General features: G+C 44.9%; 1 protein-coding gene across 3 annotated transcripts in view; it reads right to left on the bottom strand.

The window, feature by feature from the left end:
* atrnl1a (attractin-like 1a) overlaps nt 1-19,152 on the bottom strand; it is a 212,404-nt gene that overhangs the window by 183,869 nt on the left and 9,383 nt on the right. For all 3 annotated transcript variants that reach the window (XR_013077819.1, XM_076743654.1, XM_076743655.1), the window contains exons 2-4: nt 2,889-2,972; nt 1,136-1,249; nt 102-230 (exon numbers count right to left, since the gene is read on the bottom strand). Coding sequence is in view for 2 of the 3 variants with exons in the window: in XM_076743654.1 (XP_076599769.1) it covers nt 102-230; nt 1,136-1,249; nt 2,889-2,972 (327 nt within the window). In the remaining variant the exon portion in view is untranslated. The remainder of the gene's footprint in view (nt 1-101; nt 231-1,135; nt 1,250-2,888; nt 2,973-19,152) is intronic.

The raw sequence follows: 19,152 nt of genomic DNA, 5'->3' as shown, positions 1-19,152 counted from the left end.
GCGTTGTCTTAGCGGAAAACCCAAAAAGATATGTGTATTTAGATTAGGGACTGAGACAGAAAGGCAGACAGAGAGGCAGAGGGGTCGACGTGTGGACGTACGTGTAGGCGATGTTGAAGCCCGTCAGGTTGTACGCAGCGTCGCTGAAGAAGTGAAGCAGAGCGTAGCCGGACGTCGTCACAACCTCTGGGACTGTCTCGTTCCCCCTGGTCTCTGGAACTACCAGACCACTGAAAAAGACACAGAAAGAGAATGAGACAGACAGACAGCCCCTTTAAAAATGTAATAATAAGAAAAAGCATTTTGAAATGCTGCTATATTTTATGGACTCTGGTCTGAAAGCATCAGTGGAGCTGCAGACCCACTGAGATGAGCTTTAAAGTAAAAGAACATCGCAGCGCAGAGTCAGACCGCATTTTGTTTGTATTTGTTTGATGAGCGTTTCAGTGGGTGGGGGGGCTGGTGGTTTCTTATTCGGTCGGCCTGTCTCTTTTAATAAATGCAATGTGCTGCAAATGTACCCTCACCCATAATGAAGCGGAGTCAAAGCCTCCTCCCTGCTGCTGCAACTGCAGCCTTTTTTCAACACAAGTATTTTTAATGAACAGTGTAAGCTTATTTATTGTAGGTAATAACCCCACACAAGTCCAGGCTTTGTGTATTCAAATGCGAGATAATTTGTCCTTGGGTGGAACAGGCTGAATTAGCTCCTTCATATCCTGGGAGCAACTGAACTCTCAACAGGAGATAAGCCTCAATGGAGCAGCGTAGGAAGCGAGAGGTTGGTAAATTGTTGTGGTATTACTGTTTTTTTAATGAATTTCTGTCAAACAACAGTCACACCCAAATGCTTGTAAATTGTGATTTGGAAAAAAAAGGAAAATATGCAACAAAGCCCCAGAAAAAGAAGTGGCATTCAGGGCTAATGGGGGTAATTGCGATATTTTGCGTCTGTTATCTCTGCATTGTGGTAAATGTGTAATTATGACGCCCATTGTTTGCCTTCATGGAGTCATTTGACTGCCTAAGTACAAATTCACTGGACCTTTTGAAGCTGTGCTAAGGGCTACCTGAGTAATTTCCATACCCCCCCCTCCCCCCCGGCTCTCCCCCGCTCAGAACAGCAGGCGCTCACCTGAAGACGGCAATCAAAGGGGCGTAAATGGAGTCTCCATCATACACGTACATGTGGTCCCAGCTGCACTCTGTGGCAAAGTGATTGAAGCGCAGCCTGAGGACTGCATTAGGACTGGGAGACGGGAGAGGAGACAGAACATACAGGTGTGACAAAAATACATCTGATGAGTGTGAATGTGTACCCTTATGCTTCATACCATCTCCACTATTCATGAAGTCTGCAGTTATGATCACACTTCAGGGATCTGCAGAGCCTCAGAAAACCTTTTTGCTAAACTGAAGTGATTATTAAAGAGAACCTTTGCTGATTTTCAACCAGCTTTGCATCATAATGACGAAACTGAATGTATGAAAGTGCTGACAGGAAAGTGAATAACCGGGTTAATCTGTGTCATATCCAAATATGATCAAAACCAAAATCAGAATCCAAACCAGGATACTAGTGTGGATTAGCATGCATCTATTTTAGATCCTTATTAGCATTGGGGCTAACAGCAGAGGAAATGCTCCAGGGATTCATGCCCCTGAACACATGAATGTGCTCAGTAAATTTCATGGTAATCAGCTCATTTGGTTTTGATATTGAGAAAATGTTGATGTGATCATGGTGCTGGAGAAAAGCTCTGTGGATCCCCACAGAATGATAGATTCATCCACTGGGGACTATGAATGTTGAAAACAGGTTTCATGCGAAAGGTGTCATCAAAGTTTTGGTCAATCGGTCAGTTTTGACCTAAACTTTGAAAGCTGAAACATCAAGCCTGAAGCCATTATGACCAGCCATAAACATTCCTTTAATGTACATCTTAACTGTGTTTGGGTGAAACCAGACCAGCCTCTCTTCATAAAGAAGGCCTGATCGGATTTTGGAGCTCTGCAACACTTTCCCTTTAAAAGCTGCAAAAATCAATCGAAAGCAGCTCTCAGGGCAAACTGAAGAGTCAGATGAAGAACTCAAGGATGACACATTAGTGCAAGTGGATCTAGTTGCAGAAGAATAAAGACACAGTTGCTCTATCCGACGCTGGATAACCTCAGATTTACTATCAGTGCAGCACAGTAGATTAAAAGGAATCAATCTTTCAGGCAGCAGCATGAGAGAACATGGAGAACAATGCATGTTGAAAGGTGGTAGGTGTTTCTATTGTGTACCACAAGTGGAGATTTTGACCTGCTGGCAGTGCAAAAAGCTAGAGAATTATCAGCCATTCATCTTCAGGGGGCATGGAGGCTTGCACCACATTTATTGGCAATCCATGCAAAGTTCAAGGCCTTTGAGGCAAATTTGTGGTTTAGGATTTGGGGATTTTTAAATAAAGTGGAATTAGCTGAAAATATTCAGCATGGTCTTTTCAAATATTTCACTGAGGCCAAACTTTCCCTCAACATCTTCAGCTTTTGCCCAAAGCCAGCGCCCCAGAGGATACAGATTACTGGAGAGGTGAGCCTAAACAGGCAACATTTTATCTGCTCACAGCCACCATTATGTTAGCGGCTTTAAATACAATTACATAGCTATTACAGTGTGCATTCAGCTGCCGCAGCATGCATCTCTGAGCAGCGAGGCAACTGTGGAGCACAATAACTGCATTCACAAACAAACTCCTTCTATTTACACAGTAATAAGGCTCTCTTTGTGTGGAGCCCTTAAACCAGATATAAAAAAAGATACAACAACACAGTTTTTACCCAAGTGGAACTAAGTAAGATTAATAATATAGCAGCAGGAGAAGAAAAACAATGATACTCACTATCCCTCTATTAGCCAAGTGCATTTGGTCTTGTACTTATAGTTTACTGGTCCATCTGTGAGAGCGCCGGACAGGTCTGTTAACCTGGAGGAAGACATGCAGAGGGGAGAGGAGACACAGCTTCAGTCTCACATTCAGAGATAAAACCTCAAATCAAATGCATGTCTCAAACTTGGGTCATCATGAACACGCAACTGAGCACCCCCCTGTGAATTCTGGGAGGCGTGAAGTCTACGGTCTGATCCAGAACAGGGGGCCCCTGCACCTGGACAGATCATAATAAACCAGTGAGTCTCTGTGACTCAGGGGGCCGCCGTGTCAGTGGCTAGATCATATCAGTGGATGGATGTGATTGGCACATGTGCTGCAGCAACTGGCCAATCAGCATTATGCTGGTGAAGCGCGATGAAGCAGACAATGAGGAGAGAGAAGAAGTCTGGATTCAGGTTTGTGCCTAATTTACAAGAGGAGACAAATAATTATCAAATCATTATCTGCAGTTTTTTAAGGAAGTGTGGCGTCTTCATCCCCAGGCAACAGGAGATGAAAATGCAGTTCCTGTTTTTGTAAATTATGACAATATTAGCATCACTGAAAATTTCAATTCTTTCAGACAAAATGGTGAAATCAGTCCAAACATTTTTTACACATGTCAGCTGCTGATTGGGCCAGGTGACGTTAAATCATACTTCAGACGTGGTGGATCCTACGGGCCGTGAAAGCAACACGCTTCTGAAACTATATTTCACACAAACAAAGACATAACTTAGTGTACGACTTGGCTGAACTCACAAGATGAGACATAGCTTGCCAGACAGCAATTCACAAAGTTTAGAAAGTTTCCTCTAATTCACAACAACTCACTGAACTGAGCGACTTTTTAAATGCAGTCTGGTACTGACTCTGTGCGCGATAAAGAAGTGTGTTGTCCTCTTTTATGTGATGTTTTTACAGTCAATAATACAACATACAGTGTTTCTGCCTGTCTGTCTCCGTTCTGTCAACAGTGTCCTCACACAGGGTCTCATGTTCTCATAAATCAAACAACAGTTTCATAAATAATAAGCAGAAATAAAACTTTTAGTACTCGTTAGGGTTACATTTAATAGTTCTTGGCTCCTGGCAAAGTAAAGAGAAAGAGGGTCCCCAAAGATCTTACCTCTGGCCCCCTGTAGTTGAGCCTGGTTGTGACCCCCTTAAACATCAGGGACTCTCCATCATTCAGATCATGAGATGTGCAGTAGCTGAAATTGGTTTGACATTGTGAACGGATCGAGTGTGAGGCAGCGTAGGAGGCTGAGAGAGCAGCCAGCATGAAGCAGAGGTTTGTCCCAAAAACAGACTTCCAACACCACGAACGTCATCTAAATCAGTTCTGTTTTAATCAATACGGGACATTTTCTGTTACTATTTCAATAATTCTGAAAGCTCAAACACCAAATCAAACAGCAGATTACCTTTAATGATGACGGATGATGATAATTAGACCTCTAACATCTACACAGAGGATCTGACCCAGCTACATTATTTAAGTGTGGATTCTTTCTCTGTGCCATTCAGCTGTTTACCTGCTTCTGCTCTGAAACCAAAGCGGCAGCGCTGGTCTGCACAGTCCGTGGGAGCTAATGCATGTGTGAAAGGTAAAGAAGGAACCTCGTGGAAGATGACGGCGTGGTTAACGGTGGAGACCTGAACATCATCTACATGGTTAAGAATTGCTAAATTTCGATGCTGAATTCACTTTGAAGGAATAGTTTGACATTTAGTGAAATGTGCTTATTCACAAGGTCAACAGGACTCTCACTTGACTCATTTGGCTTGTTCAGATTGAGCTACGACTGGGGGCGATTAACGTAGCTTAGCATAAAGGCTGGAAGCAAAAATCCACTTAACAGAAACTCTAAAGCACACTAACTAAACATTATATCCTGTGTTTCATTCATAAACTATGAGAAATTTAAAAAGACACATTTGTGGTTTTTAGGGCGAGTTCCATACCAGCTACAAGCTAAGCTAACTGTTTCCCCCAGTTTCCAGTCTTTATGTTAAGATAAGCTACCTGCATGCAACTCAAAAACATGAGATGACATTACGTAATTTGGTGTTAATGTAGGTTAGTTTGATAAAAATAAATCTTTTCCTCAAGTCGTGCTGGGATGCAGTATTTGTGAAACCAGCTGGAGTATCAGAAGGAGAAATAAATGAACCAACATATTAGAAATATGGAAATATGGCTGATAACCAGACGGAGCCTCGAATGAAGGAAACACTGGCGGTGGCAGAATAACAATGTTCCTGTGAACAGATAAATCATGACATCCCACTCATGTCCGGGTACAACAGCGCGTGTTACTGTTGCCATAGCGATCCCTACATGACATATTCATGTGTAATAACCACAATGCTGCTGTGAGTGTGTGCGTGATAACCGCTGGTCACACCTGTCAATCAAAGTAATCACATTCCACTGCTGCAGGGAGGGAGAAGGTGAAGATGGAGACACACACACACACAAGTGAACACACACATGATGGTGTCACGCTGAAGACATCGCAGCCTGCCTCGGGGTGGACAGTGTGTGTGTGTGTGTGTGTGTGTGTGTGTGTGTGTGTGTGTGTGTGTGCGTGCGTGCGTGCATGCGTTCATTATGCAGTTTCACTGTAGGCTCTGTGGTCGCGGTGGTGCGTTGCCAGACCAGACGGAGCCAGAAAAACAGAGCAAAACTTTTTATTGGGTTCTGGGTCAGAAACTAAACTAAGAAAATTATCATCTATTTTTAGCAGCTTTCAAAGGTTTTCAGACGATGTTCTTTGCAGGGTTGAAGCAAGACAAGGCATGTGTGAAAGTGCGGTACCAGCAGGGGGTGATAATGACAGGATCAGTCCACCTGGGGGTGTCGGGCAGGGGTCAGGGTGGAGGGATGGGTCATGCGTCCGTGTTCTGTACTGTATACCGAATGAACAGCACAACTCAGTGCAGCTATTGGTTATATCTGATCCAAACAACCTGTTCAATACACCACAGGCTGATGCCACCCACCTACTCTAATCCAAGGCGTGTCTGCCTCTGTGTTTACATTGGAAACAATGGAAGTGGCAGCGACTGGCGGCTGTCTGAAAGCACCTTAACAGCACAGCTGAGGATGCACTCGGTCTTTGCCGGCAATGAGTGATCATGTGAGTGAGGCTCACCGACATTTGACCGCCCGGGCTGACTCTGGCTCTGATAGGAAAATAATGGGATCATTCTTTAAGAATTTGCCGAAGGACCTAAAAGGGGGCAAACCAGCCCGTGAGTTGGGAGGCAGAAACACACCATTATCATCAGCATCAGTCAGTGCATGAGATTAAGAGTGTGTCAGGCCAAATGTGCTGCCTCCCTGTAATGAGAGAGGAAGAGGGAGGGCGAACAGATTGCAGCACAGCCGGACACAGGCCGCAGAAACAGGCTGAAATCCTGCCAACAAACAGCACGGACCACATATATGCATACGCTCACAGGCACACGAGGTGGAAAGGAGGCAAAAAAAAAAGCGATGAAGAAGAAGACAACCCTGCCCTTCACCCTTTGTTCTGAGTCACCTCTCATCCCCTTCACTTCCCTCGTTTCTGTCCAACCTCCGAGCAGTCCCTGATGATCACAGTTGGATCCTCTGGCCTTAATCCCAGATTAGGAGGCAAACATTCATGTCATGATGCTGTAATGCCTGACTCAAATTATGATGATATTGACGACAATGATCAAGAGTCTCTGTTATGGATTGTTGCTGCTGATGATGCATGAACTCTGTAGATCTCTGGAACGATATTCACGAGATCTATTGTTGTCTGTGCTGTCTTATTACTGCCGTTGTGTTATTAATACTTACATTTCTCAAAATTAAAACCATGCTTCACATTCCACAAGCTCTCTGTGAAAACAGAAATTTCACATTTCATGAAGAGCATTAAGAGGTGAGGAGGAGGAGGCAGCAGGGGTAATTAATGCAATATTCTTATCTAAAAAAGACTTGCACGTATTCACTTCCCTTAAAATCAAATAGCATACAATGCACTGGACCACACACTGCACAGAATGTCTGAAATGATCCTGAACTGGTCTGTCTCTGCTGAAGGGGCTTCCTCAACTGGGAAACTCCTCTGGGTCCATTCAGTCGAGTGCTACATCCCACCAATAAAGGGCTGTAGCACTTGATATATTTCCCACAGCTCCAGTCTGCCACAGTGTGGATGCTGTGTCTGACAGCTGAAAATGGAGAAATGAGAAAAAGGGGCAAATCCCTCCAAGGAAGCCAACATAAGAGGGCAGCAATTTTAAGTTCTGTACTATTGCATTAGCTAAGCTAACAGGTGATACTCCTACCACGAAGGTATGAGCCTACATGACAGCTAGCTAGCTGCTAATGAGCATCGGTCATGGATGCATTATGTGTTTGGTTGTCAGCTTTCCTGCCAAGTTGCACCAGTAGCCGAACAGCACTGCAGCATCCCCTGCAGCCTCAAACACCACCATTATGACAGGACACTGCAAAGGTCAATTATCCCTCTCTCATTTTTAGACTATTTACTGTGCACTCAACAGTTTAGAATTAAAATATAACACTTAAATATTTTTTGCCATTCATAGGCTCAAACCAAGATATTGCAGGTTAGATCCATTCATCCATTTTCTATCCCCAGCCAGCCTCTGCAGGGGGATGCAGCCTGTCACATCTGACTCTGGCTGAGAGGTAGGGAACATCCTGTACAGGCTGCCAGTCTATCACAGGGCAGACAGATATGGACAGACAACTGTTCACACTCAGCTTCATTCCTCTGGACTGTGGGAGGAAACTGGAAACCCACACAGGCATGGGGGGGACATGCAGAGAGGCCCCAGCCTGCCGGATGCCTCGAACCCAAAACCTTTGTTGAGTGAGCCAACAGTGCAAACCACCGAGTTTTTAGCATGATGCTTTGAATGCTTTCACCACTGTTTATTCCAAATGTAAATCCCAAATCATAATTCTGTAATAATAATAATCATAAACTTTATTTGTATATCACCTCTCATACAGGAATTGCAGCTCAAAGTGCTTCACAAGAAAGAAGTGACATGCACCAAGTGGGGGCTTCACATTGAAAAGATAGAATGGACATAAAAACAGATAAAAAGATTGAAATAAGGATGAAATTAGAATAAAGACAAAACATAAAAGCAAACAACGGTAAAAATAGAGTGGAATAAGGCAAAATGATGGTAAAGGTAGGCTAAAATAGATTACATAGAAAGCATAAAATAAAGTAAAATACAACATTTAAAGAAGTGCAGCAGTGTACAAAAGCACAAAAGTTTCAGACTTGTATCAGGAAGTCAGAGCTCCTGAAAGGCTGAAGTGAAGAGATCAGTTTTTAACTTTCTTTTGCAAATATTCAGCGAGCTGCTTCCCTGATATCTGCATGTAGTGTGTTCCAGAGCTTTGGGGCGTAATGGACAAAGGCTGCGTCCTCAACTGTTGCTGGAAACCTCCAATAAACCGGCAGCAGGCGAAGGCAGCGTTTGCAGCTGAAGAGGGAAAACAGTCCCAAAACGCTTAAGAAGAGTACGGTTAGTTTAAAGAAACTTTGTGATTATCATTTATTCTCTCACACCCGACACTTTGCCGCCTAACTGACGATGACAAGGTGAATTGGGGTAAAGCCTTGGTGTGGCCCTCCTCCCAAGTGAACCACTCAGAGCAGACTGACTGTGCATAGAGGCTCAGCCCTCTATGAAAACATGCCAAAGGTAGATCCCATTCATAGTTAATGAGGAGCTGACTGGAGTGGCATCCTACAGCCCCAACAAGCCATCACTCCAAACGCCGGCCCCATTAATCCTCCCAAAAAAGCCTGACATAGAGGAGGACACACACACACACACACACACACACACACACACACACACACACACACACACACACACACACACACACACACTTTCTGCCAGCTGAGTTATAAATGGTGACCAGAGACAGTCCAGGGGTTCACAGCATGAAGCCAAAGTCCATCTTCTCCAGATTCCACAGGACTAGAATCAGGGTTCACACACACACACACACACACACACACACACACACACACACACACACACACACACTTATATATATATAGGCCTGCTGGTATACACACGGAGAGAATAAGAGGGTGATGGTGGCAGAGGAAGATGAGAGAGGAGGAGAAGAAGAGACAGAGAGCAGCGAGATAAAACAGAGACAGGGACGAGGGGATGAGGTGTAGAGGATGAGAGTCCGGCACCCTTTGAAATATTCATCTGCTCTGGGTGAATAATTGATGGCGTACAGAAGACAGATGCATGAAGGACAGACAGACAAATGGATGGAAAGAGAGCGTGAGGGATAGAGGGGGCAGAGCTCATGTCTCAGGTAGAGGAGGTACAAATCTCCTCATTTTCTCTGACGCCGCCTTCAAACGTTGACCACGACTGCTCACACCATCACTTATTTACTGTCACACACAGCAGCCTTTCTTACAAATCTCTTGTTTACAATGATGAAAGGCAGTAAAAGAATCCTATTTTTTAAATAAAGTTTTACCATTAACAGACTAGAATAGCAGACACAGTATCTGACATATAGGAGCAGATGTCCTCTCATCATCAGGCTCACTGCGCCCTGCGAGGACTCGGTGGACGAGGCTCATGAGTGAATTCGTGGACGCTCTGCAGACCGAGCTGCTGAGGCACAACATCGCAGCTGGATGATTGAATCCGCCCTGTGGAGGCGCAGAGGTTTCATGGCAACACCCACCATCAGACTGCTCAGAGACCTGGGAACGAGAGGCCAGAGCTCAGCCATCAAAGCTGCGTCAGAGGCGGCAGAGAGGAGCAGCCGACGCTTCTGGATGAAGAGGCAAGACCCCCGCCGGGCCCCTGAATACAAGGTCATGATGACACAGAGGGGGGTCTTTCTGGGAAACCAGAATTCACTGTTGAGCCCTCCAGAGGCGCCGTGGAGTCAGTAATGAACCGTCAAAGAAGGAGCGAGGATTCAACCTTCCATCATTACTTCACTGATGTGTTCATCAGCGAGAGGATTCTTTTCTGAGCGTTCGCACAAAAGACACGTCTGAAGTCTGATCCTGAGTCTTTGAAATCTCCACTCTCTAAAATAAATGAATTATCTCCAATTCACTGAGCTGCAGGACACATTCTGTATCAGTGTGAGCCGCACTGATCTGTTGTCTGTTCCAGCTATAACGCATTTTTGTTATTAACTTTGTTGGCATGTCTAAAAATTGCTTTAATGACATTGACAGTCTTTGTTTTCAAGCAAGATGCACAGAGCAGAAAGCATGAATAAAACATGGTAAAGAAAGAGTGAAAGAATGAAACATATAGTTCATATTACAGGATGTGAACAGCTGCTAGTGGATGAGGGATTTTTCCTAAGATAATATAACAAGATGAACTATCAGCCATTAGTCTGAGGTGGCAGCAGATATTTAAAGAAGCCACAGTGTAAGAATTACACCAGAGGCCAGGAAACTGATGTGTTGTGTATTAAAAACATGTGGAGAGTCTCAGTTTTGGACTATTTCACTGATCAACACCTGTGGCTGTAACCAAGAAAAGAGGCTTGGAAGAAGATGCCTAGCTCAAGTAAACGAAGAAGTAAACAGTAAAAGTTTTCAGATGTGCAAAAATCAATCAATTTTCCCTCTTTTCATTCTATTTCTTTCATTTATTCTCTGCTGTGTCTCTCACTCGTGTGTTATTTTAGATTACAGGCATACTCGGAGATGAAGGGCATTCCTTGGCAAGCTTAGACAACTACAGCTCCCAGAAGCCTTTGCCAGAGGCCAGAAATCAGCTCAGACGGACGTATGGACTTCTACTCTCTACTGTCACGCTGTACAGCCTTGGGACAGTTAATGCATCAGCGGATTTAAGATTGCATGGGTTTTAATGGCAGCTGTAAGGAAATCAAGTTACACTGGTGTTAGCTGATGGCTTATGTGTCCAGTCGGTGTGCAGTGACGCCCTGAGTGTCTCCATCCATGAGCCCATTACACAGCCAAAGTTAAGCAGACTGTCCAGTCCCCTATAAGGACAGAGGAGGTGAGGTCAGGAGGTGAGCTGACGGCTCAGTGTCCAGGATGCATGAAAAAAGCCTCGTTGTATTGATTTTCTCCTCCTGCTCCTCCACTACAACAGGACAGACATTCACTAACCGCCGGACTGTGCAACAGCGTGGTGACACATAATCAAAACAAACACAGCCACACACACACACGGCTACACAGGCAGACTCTGAGTAACAGCGTCCAGTCAGCTGAGAGTGACATCACGGCCAGAACAGAAAGACGCACACATGTTTGCGTTGAACCACTCGACTGTGTTTTCATTCCCCGAGCCTTTAATCATGACCTGAAGCCTTCACGCTGCACGCCCGTTCCTAAACATCCTCAGAAAGGAGCCTGTGAAAGAGGCCGGAGCTGTGCAGGACTGAGCTCACTTCACAGAAATGTCCTCCCTCGTGTGAGAAGAAAAAATCATAAAAACTCACACGCTTGAAAATCCTCCAAGAGCAGCAGACCTCCTCGACTATATAGTCTTATATGACCATATTTAGAAAACACAGCTCATGGCCATGACTCATTCCAATGAACCGTATAATTCCCAACAATGCACAACACCCTGGAATTCCCTGTCAGGCCAGTCGAAACCCTCCCAAAATCTAAATCTGGACACCGAACTCACCGTCTGCCGCTGCAGCCTGACTGCGCTCAGCAGCGCCCATCGTCCCATCTGCCCGGGAACACCTCTCCTTTTGGCACTTTCTTCCTTTGGCTTCTCGTCTGAATCCGTCCTCTGAACACCTTTAATGTGGCCCATTAAAGGTGGTATAATCATCAATCTGCCATCGCGTTCAAAATCAAGGAGCAGCTCGGTGGAAAAGGAACAAACTGTGTAGAAATCACGAGCTGAAGGCGACCTGGTTCTCCTGCTGCAGGCCTCAGCTCTGACTTCCTCTGCTGTAAATCCATTCAATGAAGCCAAGAAAAAAAGCACAAAGAAGGTGGCTGATCAAAGGTTTCACAGAGAGACAGGCCTCTCCTGTTACTGTGAATTAATAAACAGACACTACTTTTAATTCTGCACATGTATTCCATTTGCTTGAGGAGCTCTAAATATTAAAGTGAAGAAAGTTGACACTCTGCCGCAGAGGGATTGGAATTAAAGTTCATTTTTCTGAGGTAACATCACCACCAGCCGAGTGAAATGAGTGCAGAGCAGAGAGCTCCACCGCTGCCTCGCAGACATGTTTAATGCAAAATCAAGTATGTAACCTCCTCCTCACTTTTCCAAACCTTTAATTCATCCTTGCTCTTCAATCAAAAGCCTTCTGTTCCAGGTGTCAAACCAGACGGGATCGTCTCAAATCACAGGTCACAAACATGGACGCAGACTTTCATCAGGAAACATTTACATAATTTTACATGATTTGTTGAGTGAATGGAAGTGAGAGGCTGTTTGCAGTCACCTGATGTTAAACCTCAGAATCTGTGGTTTGCAGAAACGTACAGTGAAAACATTCACTTTGGTGTGAATTCCAGCTGGGCCTTCAGATAAATGCTAACACATCTTAAATTAGCATGTTAGCATGCTAACATCTGCTAATTAACGCTAATCATGAACTACAGCTGAGGGTGATGGGAATGTCATTTGTTTCAAGTATTAAGCAAACCTGACGGTGGCGCTAGCTTCAAGTGAGCGTACTGCTGTTCTCCACATGCGTAACGCTGCACAACAATCAGCATGAACAGTATCACAGCTCTCACACTCACACAGTTTGCTGCTGTCCTGTTTCATCTCTGTGAGAATGAATCGTTGTAGATGCTCTAACTAGGCTTAGACGTGTTTATTTATATTAAGAAAAAGTCAATACAATCTGTCATTGAGGATTTCAGTTATGAGCAGTTCCTCAGTCTCACTTCTCAAAGATGAATGCACTTGTTTTTACAATTTGAACCCATTTCACTGTAATAAATCTGAACAACACGTCATTTGTTAGCACTGAAAATACTTTTTGTTGTTGTTTTTCCAGCGTGGCAGCTGCTGTCACTTCTCTAACGTCATCTTTCTCTACTTTTAGCAACATCTGTAAACAAATCTATCATCTCTGAGTGTTGGATTTTGAGCACTGTGCCTTCTTTTAAATGTCCAACACGTTTTGAATGAGGCTGTCTTATTGAACAGAGCTGGTATCCTCATACAGCAGCCTGAGTGGATCATCTCATGCCCGGCACACATGTTGGGACATAAAGGCAGATGAAACGTCAAATATTCAGTCTTGTAATTCAGCGTATTTTTCCATAATCTGTAGTTCTCACAAATCTCTAGCTCACATCCCCCGAGGGAACAGATTAACGCTGCTCTCCACGGTCGCCTCAGAGCTTTGTGTCCTGACTCTGTCCTGCCAGCAGTCACAAGAATCCATCGTACATTATTTCACATGTACGGCGCCGATACGATCAAGCCACTGGCAGTACATCCACTTTCCAATTTCCACACCTTTTCTGCTTGTATTTAGTTCAAACAGCCTTCAGATAAAACAGAAAGTAATATTATCTGTGACACCTCTTGAATGCTGCGCAGGACTCTCGCAGTGGAGGAAACACACACGAGATAGCAGCAGAGCTACATAAAGCCAGTGATGGATAACCAGACAACCCAGAGATGACGGCCGCATTGTTCACACCAACGAGCATGCACACAAACGCACACACCAGGTGCAGGGGTCCCCGAGCCTGGGCCAATAGTGAAGATTGAGAGATCTGTAGTGTGTGTGTGTGTATGTGTGTGTGCGCGTCAAGGGAGAGCAAAAGAGGAGATGAATGACCAACAATTGAATAACCTTGACCTTCTCTGCAGATATCCTTTATTAAAAATCAAGAAAAGCCCTTCTGCTGGGAATAATGAGAGCAGAGAGTGAGAGTGTGTGTGTGTGTGTGTGTGTGTGTGTGTGTGTGTGTGTGTGTGTGTGTGTGTGTGAGTGTGTGGATGATTGATGTTACTGGGTCTCTATCACCTACAGTATAGTCATGGTCCAATGGCTTTCACACCGGCGCATCATTCATCGCCAGCCCCTCCAATATCTCTCTCTCTCTCTCTCTCTCTGACACACACACACACACACACACACACACACACACGCTCTTCATATGGATCCTGTACCTCAAATAAGGTCAAAGCAAAGCTAATAGGAACATGGCACGTTTAAATAGAACTGAGTCAACAGAAGAGCTGAGAAAACAAGAATGAATAAAGGAAGAGAAGAAGAGAATAAAGAACAGGGGTGAGGAGAGGGGAAAGAAAAACAGAGCAGAACACAGAAAAGACAGGCTGAAAAAACAAAACCAGACAAAAGGAAATAAAGGAAGAAGAAATGGAGAGAACCTTAAAAGAGAAGAAAAGAAGAAAGGAAAGAAAAACATGAAAGACTGGGACAGAAGCAATGAAAAGAAGAGAAATGAAAGAGGCAGGAAATGGTGACAGAAAGAGGAGAAGGGGAAAGGAGAGAAGAAACAATCAATAAAGAGGAAAAAGGAGAGGAAAAACAAAGAAGAAGAAGAAAGGAAGAAAGGGAGGAAAGTGCAAAGGAAAGGAAGAAAGCTAACACACACACACACGCACACACACACGCACACATCCTCCTGTGCTATCACACACAAACACACAGCGGGCTGCATATCGATGTGGACATCCATACACATGAGGCGACTGCGCCTCACCCGTCCGCCTCGGCGGGACGGCGGAGTCATATTCAAACATTCATCCTCTCGTCCTGAGGTTCTGTTCTGCTGGTTCCTCAGCAGAACCTCAGCCGTCCTCAAGACTCGTCTCCCTAATGACTCTCTACTCGAAAGGTTAATAGACTTTATGAGTCGGTCTATTAACCGCTGCCCCGAGGTCGGTTATCCCGGGGAAACTAAAAATGTCGTATGAGGGAGGAAAGTCACAGAGCTGCAGATTATACCAACGCTGCACCTGCCTCAGAGATTAAAGCTCAGATCCAGACATGATCAGCATCATGATCGTTAGATTAGTCTAACCTCTAATGCACACACTGCTCCAGCTGGGCCGTCCTTTTTGTCCACTGGAGCACCCGTACTTCTCACTGTGGACTGTTGCTTCCTGGTGACTGCAGAACAGAACCGACTCTAACAGCATCAGTGAGTCCCTCAGACGCCTCCTCACAGGAAACAACGAAGGACAGATGACATTTAGCATCAGACGTCCCCCAAAACAACATGTTAACTTTCTCGTGAGAAAGCAAAGGAGGAAGTCAGGTAACGTCGAGCAGCAGCGTTCAGCTAGGGTAAAGGGAAATGACCCACCTGGTCACACCTGGTCATTACCAGCCAATCAAACAGCAGAAATGAGCCAGAGGCTTCTGTTTTATTAAAGAAACACATGAACCATCAGCTGCTGCTTCAGCCCAAGTCGATGAAGTCAGTCAGTCTTCTGTATTAACAGTGCATGTATCTCCTCTGATTCGTGTGTGTGTGTGTGTGCGTGTGTGTGCAGAAGCAGAGCCTTTATTCCAGTCTGACAACAGGCTGCTGTATTATTACAGAGAGTTTGCACCCAGGCAGGCCACAGGCTGATTATACACTGTGTCCTGCAGGCAGCAGAGGTGTGTGTGTGTGTGTGCGTGTGTGTGTGTGCGTGTGTGTGTGTGTGTGTGCGTGTGTGTGTGTGCGTGTGTGTCCACCCCAATGCTGAGCCCCATCACATGTGGTCCGCATTAAAGCACTATTGTGTGTTGCAGAGCTGTATAGCGTTGCCATGACTACTGGAATCACTATCCCATGCTGTCAGCCTCTCAGACATATTATGGGATGGTTTCCTGTGTCCCAACACCACACCCAACATGTGCGCGCTAAAACACTCGCTCAAACACTGACTGTCTCTGCATCAGACCTCTGACAGTAACACGAACCACAAACAGAACAAAAGCACAGAAATCAAAATGGTTATGAATGATGGGAAAATGTCCTCACTCTGTCCAATGTCCCTGGGACTGGTTATAGGTTTGTGGGGCTTCCTGTTGGTCTGGTAGTTAAGATGCAGACCAAATAACCACAATATCCCTGGTTTGAGTTCCATGCTGCATGTTGTACCTCATCTCTTCCCGTACATATGGACACTGTGAGCTGTCAAACATACACAAAACGTCGGAAAAGGTCTTAGATTAATTTACTGTTTCTGTCTTTTTAATCACCGAACACACTCACTCCAAACCTTGTAATAGACAAACTGACCCACTAATTGGATATTTATTATTGCTAACTTGAATGAGAACAGCTGTTTGTTTGTTTTTGACTTTGAAAACGCACATATATACATAGTTGATTTTTTATTTCTTATTGATTTCTGTTTTTATTCTTTTCTCCTTCTTTACTCTTTATTCTTGCTACTGTCTGTAATAACACAATCTCTCTGGCATGGGACTAATAAAGTTATATCTTATCTTATCTTACCTTATCTTATCTAAGGTCCATTACAGCCACCAAAGAAAACTGAAACAGACCAATCGGGCGTCTCCTCGTGTGTGACTGAGCGTAAATCAAAGTGTTTAATGTTCTCTGGATATCAGACACATTAACTGATACGTTTTAATGGAGCCTTTTCCAGCAGTAAGTGTTGATATCTCATGGTTTCTTTTTAAAATCAGGTGCAGAGAAGCTGCCGAGCACAATAACAGCCTCAGGTGATACCGAGCACACCTGCAGCAGACATGACGCTCTGACCAGCCAGCTGGCAGAAAGTGACAGGGAAAGACAAAATGACTGCTCGCCCTCAGGCAAAGGCTGCGCATTCAGCAGGCACTGTACGCGTGTGTGTGTGTGTGTGTTCTCCCTCTCAGACACACACACACACACACACACACACACACACACACACATATCTGAACATCACGTCAGAGGCAACAAAAGGAAAGCAAAATCAAACAGGACTGAGAGTTACAAGAGAACATGAGCAAACAACCAGACATGAACACAATAATCCAGGCCTTGGACTCGCTGTACACACACACCCACCCACCACGTGTTGATACACACTCACACACACAGAGAAAGAAACACAAACACACAGAGGGCAGCAGAGCCAGCACATGCTTTAGTGATGAAATCATTTGTGAGAAATCACACTTCAGAGGCGATGGAGGAGCTTCTCTCTCTATGGGTGGATCGCAGGGAGAGAGAGTGTGTGTGTGTGTGTGTGTGTGTGTGTGTGTGTGTGTGTGTGTGTGTGTGTGTGTGTGTGCATGTGCTGAGACAGATGGAGAGACATGGAGCGCATACAGACAACGAGATGAGATGAGGAAGAGTGACAGAAACAGAGAGGAAGGTCTGAATCCAAAGAGATGCTCCCTGCCAGAGACTCAGAGGACCATCTACACACAGTACACACCTGCCCCGCACGCGCGCGCACACACACACACACACACACACACACACACACACACACACACACTTAAGACATTTATGTTTCTGTGGCTGCTGCTGAGAAACAGGTCAGCTCTCACTCACACTTAGTTCAAGTTCAAGGATGGATAGACTCGCACACGCACACAAAACCTTTGCTAGACTGCTTTTAATGTGGACTCAGTACTTCCTGTGGTGGCTCGCCACAATAAAAGCCCTCTAGCAAAGAGCCTTTTGTGTGGCTTTTGCTTTGATGTAGCCACAAGAGGCCCAGAGTGACAGAAAGTGGCAGCAGCTTATTATGGATTAGTTTCGAGGTTTCCACAGTGAACTGACAGGTGAGAAGCTGCAAACACGTTTGGTTGAACCTCAGACCCCAGCACATAAAAGATATGCTCATATTCATTCTAGGCAGGTGATCAGTGTGCAGTGCATTCACAGAGGTCTCAAACAGGCCTGTGGAAACCCAAACTTGTTGTGCATAAACACATTTTCAAGAAACAGATCTGATTGGAGAGGTAGCAGTCCAAACTGATCCACAGAGAGATTAGATCCAAATGTGGGCAACTTAAAGAGACGCCAACAGAAGGAGAAGAAGAAGAGCTGCAGCTGTACGATGCTCCACAGGCTAACTAGCAGCCATGGTTGGTTTAAAAGTTGTAACTGGATTGACATCTGTGACACGAGTCTGAAATCATTTCCTGTCACAACAGAACAGTGATCAATAATCAGTGATCAGAGTGAGCAATGCCTCTGTCACCTCATACCAGCTTCAAAGTGTCCGGTGAGCCTCCAGAGAACTCCCCAGATTTTACATATTCATGACAAACATGCCTGAAAAAAACACACTCGCTCCTGAGATTTGGCGCTCATGAAAACGGGACGGACAAACGTTGAACGTCCGGTCGCCGGCGCAGAGGCATGAAAACACCTGATGACCTGATGTCCAGGAGGACATCCTGTATCACTGCAGTCGTACTGAGCTTGACACACACGCAGGGACCTGAGCAAAAAGCCAGACTAATGAGCCAACTTTGTCCTCTGCTGTACAGTAATGGAAGACATTTCCTCTCAACACTTGTCTGATCATCCAGTGATGGAGGGACACTCGACGTTCCCACAAACACTAACCTGATTACTGACCGAAGAGGCAGATGGAGAGTGTGTCTAATGGGTCGTATATACTGTACGCTCACGGCCAAATGACTATTGATCGGCTGAGCCTGTGTGGGGTATGACGGAGAGGTTGTGACATCATCATTATGAGACAGAGACTGAATGTATTGGCTGGTTGTAGGTTTATTGCAGACTGCCTGGAACCACTGGTGATGTATTCCTCAATATTTGAGTGCAATTAAGCGGTTGAGTGTTTCATACATTATAGAAGACGCCCCATTTAAACAGTGGAGCCTGACGAGTTGGACTAAACGTCTTTGACCTGGACACTAGCTCTGAGTCCCTGGTTGGATACTGTTGGTCAGACTGTTGGATGATCGGACCCTCTGCTCCTGCTGTGGTCCAGAGCCGCCTCAAAAAGAATTGGCCAGATTTTTGTTAAATTTGTTAAGTGACCTCTACTTTCACCATTGTGGAGCTACTAGCATCAAGATTTCAGTGTCTGCTGAAACCATCTGTATCCCCAGAGGATGAACCCTTCTGATGGTGGACGCTCCATGAATTTCCTTCACTTCCTCTCAGATATAAGTCTCATTTTTCTCTGTCTTAGTCATTAAATCACTGTCCCTCTGGGGCCACTGTTACGCTGCAGACCAGATGCTAACCCCAACCCG

Source organism: Chaetodon auriga, chromosome 11, assembly GCF_051107435.1.
Source record: "Chaetodon auriga isolate fChaAug3 chromosome 11, fChaAug3.hap1, whole genome shotgun sequence".
Classification (NCBI taxonomy): domain Eukaryota; kingdom Metazoa; phylum Chordata; class Actinopteri; order Chaetodontiformes; family Chaetodontidae; genus Chaetodon; species Chaetodon auriga.
This window is presented reverse-complemented; position numbering and strand designations above follow the sequence as displayed.